Here is a 4,416-nt window from a genome sequence, read left to right on the forward strand (position 1 = left end):
CGGCTCTGCGTGTCCGTCTGCATCGGGCTCATGCATGCATGCATGCAAGAATAAGACGTTGCTTCTTTCTCTTCTTCTTCTGCCTGCGCATTCCTCAAAAAGCTAATATTCATGAAAGGTAATTCAATCAAACCGCGATGCCTATCAGCTAATGCAGCAAAGCTGGCGCAGGGGTGAGAATGGGAGCCAGGAACACAAAAGCCCTGTTTTATTACCTCCTGCTTGCCTGAGAATTGCTTTTCTCCCTCGAGTGAGCCGGCTAAAGCTGGCTTTATTATGTTAACCTATTTGCGTGTCAAGAGCTATTGTGCCTCTCTTTATCTGTGTTTGTATTTGCTCGATGCAGGGAATAAAAGGACGAGGCGAAAATGGATGGCTGGTCAGTGCTTTGCACTCTGGGGGCACTGATTGGTTGCTAAGTGATTTGCATCCCCGGTAATCGCTTTTATCTCGGAAGGATGTCGTGTATAATTATAAGCCTACTGACATCTTTTGAAATCTGCCTAATGGGTGTTTTTAATTTACATGGGAAGCAGGGGCTATTTGTGTTGCTCTGATTACAGGTTGTGCGAGCGTGAGGTTGGAAATACAGATATTTCCCCAGATGTGGGGGAGCGTGGGGCTGGGGTTGGGGCCGGTCCTGGTCCGGGGATGGACAGCAGCGCATCGATCGCTGTGATGTGTCCTTGGGGTTCCATCCGTCTGTCCAAGCTGGCTGTGGCCGTGGACCTTTCCCACGGAATGAGCCCAGAGGTGAGCCCGTGGTGCAGGCCGTGCTCCTGGCATCCATTCACCCCAAAACCTTTGGGGTTGGTGAACCCCCTGCTCCTCTCCTGCTTTGCAGTTCCAGGGAACCCCGTTGGCTGCAGTGCTGGGATGGGGTGTAAATGTTTAACTGGTGTCTGCGTGCAGCCAAATGCTGCTGGATGGTGCCATGTCCCTGTGAGAGCTGCACCCGGTGCGTTCACACGCCGCTATGGGGCTGCTGGGTTGGACTTTAGGAACAATTCCTTCTCCCAGAGAGCAGGTAGGCACTGGCACAGCTGCCCGGGGACGTGGTGGGCTCACTGTCCTGGGAGGTGTTCAAGGAGATGTGGCACTGCCAGACGTGGTCAGCGGGCAGTGATGGGGGTGGGTTGGGGTCGGGTTTGGGGATCTTCGAGGTCTTCTCTGGGTTGGGGAAACGGCAGACTGGGGACGCAGAGGGTTGGGGACACGGAGCCTTCCCACGCCCAGACACGCCGGGTGGGAGGCGACTGGTGACTGCACTCCCAGCAGCCCGCCGTGGCGTGACGACAGCTCGGTAATTAATTTCTCCCGTTGGATGAGGTCAGGGCAGTGCCTGGTGAGACGCCGGGCGCATCGCAGGGCTCGCTCGTCCTTTGTCCCCATCCTGGCGGGGACACGGGGTGGCTGGGGACAGCGTGGTGAGTGGGAGGGCAGCTGGGGACGGCGGGTGCCGTATGGGGGCACGGGGCAGGGTGCTGGTGGGCACCCCGGGGTGCTGCACCCCGCAGCCCCGGCCCCGAGCTCAGCACCGACGCTGCTATTTATGGCTGCCTGTAAACAAACTCCCAATGAAAGAAAGTTAATGACCTGAGACTGACAAGAGCCTGCTGGGAATTTTTATAGCCCCTGGGACTCCTTTTGCTCGAGAGAGAACAGAGCAGCGTTTTCACCCCAAACATCCCATACGCTGCGCCCCGTGAGCACCCACGGCAGGGCTGAGGAGGGGCGCATAGCTGTGGTGGAGCTGGGTGCCCTGCCCCCATGGTAAAGCTGGGGCACACGGCTCCTCGTCCCTGAGAGGGGATGCTCCAGCCCTGCACCATCTGCCTTCTGCAGGTCATTCGGTCGTGCTGCAGGCTGGAGTGAGGGCTGGCTTACCATCAGCAGTAACCAAACACGAATAAAGCCTTAATACCCTGCAGCGGAGAGATTTAGCTGCCGGAGATAAATATTCATAGTGCTCGTGGAAGGGGGAGAGAACCCAAATTTGGCTTTTCAAAGAGAAATGAACGGCGTTTGCATGGGCTGCCCCAGAATGGGGCACGGGGCTGGCTCTGTGCTGAGCTCAGCACAGTGGCTGTGCATTGCATTTGTGCTTTGGTTTCTCTCCCCCTGTGTGGATGTGGCCATATGGGGGCAGGGATGCAGGTGACGTCCCAGTGGACAGGCACAAGCTGGTGATGAGTCCCCTCTGCTCCTGGTGCTGCTCCTGCTGCCATTCTTGCAGGTCTGTGGCTGCAATCACACCAATGTTCAGCTTAAAAAATGCTATCCTGCAAGCAGCTCGAGTTTCCCTTTGGGAAGAAAAAGGCAAAAAGCAGCAGTGAGCAGGAGCAGGCAAAGCCCCCCCGGCCACGTGCTCTGACTCTCCCAGCACGGACTGGGGGGAAGCAGTAGTTTTTCAGTAGCCCTAATGCTTGGGGATATGAGAGATTAAGGTTAGTGACCATTTTTTAACTCAATAAAGGGAAAGACAAGCTGGAGTCTGCAGTCCAGAGATATAATTAGTTCGCAGCAGTGGTGCTTTCTTGATTTAGCTTCAGAGAGCAGAACAAGACAAGGATGTTATACCCAATTAGCAATAACATACAGTCTGAGCCGCGCTAGGTGAGATAACAAGCCATTTTTATAGCTCTTCTTTACGGACTTTTTGGGGGGAAGGAAAGGAGGAGGGGCTCACGCCTTGATTTCTTGTCATTTGGGAACGATTGAGGGATGTGGGAATTCCCTGAGCCTGGCAAAGCGTTGGCCAGTGCAGGTGGTACAGCCCAGAGCTGTGGCTGTGCCCATGGGCTGCATGTGGGGATGTGGGGCTGGGGAAGACCCGACCTGATGGATGGTGACACTGGGGCCACGTCTCACCGTGCCCATTAATGACACACTGAGAGCAGCCCTACTTTGTCTTGACAGCCCTGGGTTTTACGAGGGAATGGCTGATAAAGCAAGGGCCGTGCACACACAGTGAATATTTCCTATCCGCTCATAATGGGGTTTATGGGGTGTGAGCCCACAGAGCTTCAGGACTCGGGGCAGGGACATCACTGCCGCCTGCACCGCACTGGAGGGCAGCTGGACGCCCGTGTTCTGTGGCACCAAGCTCACGTGGTTGATGGATGTCCGCGATTCTGTGCAAACCTAGGTGGGTCGGGGCTGGGAGGGTCCTGCACGTCATGGCCGTGCACCGAGCATCGCAAAGGGCATCCAACAAACCACCCAGCCCAGCAAAGAGCCGGCGATGAAAACTTGGATTAGGTTTAATTAGTCAGCTTTTAATAACAGGCTGCGGGTTGGAGGTTCTTGGCACGCTGCTTTCCCATCTCCACCACGCGGGTCGGGATGTGGGGCAGCCCCACAGCACACATCCCATAGGGACGGGGACAGCCCGACACAGCGCCGCTAACGGCACCGCAATGATCATCAGCGCTCGTCGTAATCATTAAGACTATTAGAAAGAAACGTTCGCTTGAAGCTAATGTCAGACTTTCTGTTCTGCTTTGCAAACGCGCACAATTAATGCCAATCAGCTGCGGGAGGAAGCCAACTCGCAATCATGTCTGCTTCATCTCGGCTGTCAGCTGTTGCCATTCCGTGTTGTACATTTTCATACAATTGCTATAAACATAAAAGGGAAACTCCGTGTTCTTCGGAGGGCTCGCGTATTGTTCTGTGTTCATTTTAATTACTTTGCATTCAGCGGCTCATCTGGCCTCACCGAACAGGCAGGAGAAAGTAGGTCTTTGTAAAACAAATATATAAATCTTGATAGATGCCTTATTTTCCTATTCAGCGGTTGCGTTGCATTATCTACGGCTAAATAAGAGAAGGCTGTTTAATTTCTTGTTGACGGGAGCCGTTCTGCTCCCCCCTGGGGAAGGCGCATGGGCAGAGCAGGGGAGGGGGAAGAGCCGGCGTGACTTGACCGGATGGTGCTATAATCCTCGTTACAAAAGTACACATCAATTATAAGAATTCCTACAGTAATCTCAGAAATCTATCTTTTCTGCTGAACCGGCTCATTAAAGAGCGCCATTCATTTCCATCTCTCCGGGTGAGAAAGGTTTAAATCCCCGGAGCTTTGTGTTACAAAATAGACTTAGGGGGACGGACTCTTTTTGGATATTAAAAGGAAGAAGTTGATTTTTTGTTTCCTTCCCCCCTCCTCCCTCCCCATCCCAGCCTCGCGGTGCAGACGAAGCATAACTTAATTAGGCGAGGGCGGCGGGCGCAGGGGGCTGCGGAGCCCACGCCGTGAATGGCCTCCATCTGCCGGGCGCGGGGCGGCCTCAATGAGCCTTTGAAAGGAGCTGTGCCGGGGGTCTGCCCACGGCCACCCCACAACCTCAGCACAGAGCCCCTTTGTGTGCAGGGGGACGCGGGGACGGCCGGGCCGGGGTCGTGCGGAGGGTG

General features: G+C 54.8%; 1 protein-coding gene across 1 annotated transcript in view; it reads left to right on the plus strand.

Moving 5' to 3' along the window:
- FAM222A (family with sequence similarity 222 member A) overlaps positions 1 to 946 on the plus strand; it is a 13,714-nt gene extending 12,768 nt beyond the window's left edge. The window contains exon 3 of the mRNA XM_031555910.1: positions 913 to 946. Within this exon, the coding sequence (XP_031411770.1) occupies positions 913 to 946 (34 nt within the window). The remainder of the gene's footprint in view (positions 1 to 912) is intronic.
- Positions 947 to 4,416: the final 3,470 nt, after the last annotated feature.

Source organism: Meleagris gallopavo, chromosome 17, assembly GCF_000146605.3.
Source record: "Meleagris gallopavo isolate NT-WF06-2002-E0010 breed Aviagen turkey brand Nicholas breeding stock chromosome 17, Turkey_5.1, whole genome shotgun sequence".
NCBI classification, from domain to species: Eukaryota; Metazoa; Chordata; class Aves; order Galliformes; family Phasianidae; genus Meleagris; species Meleagris gallopavo.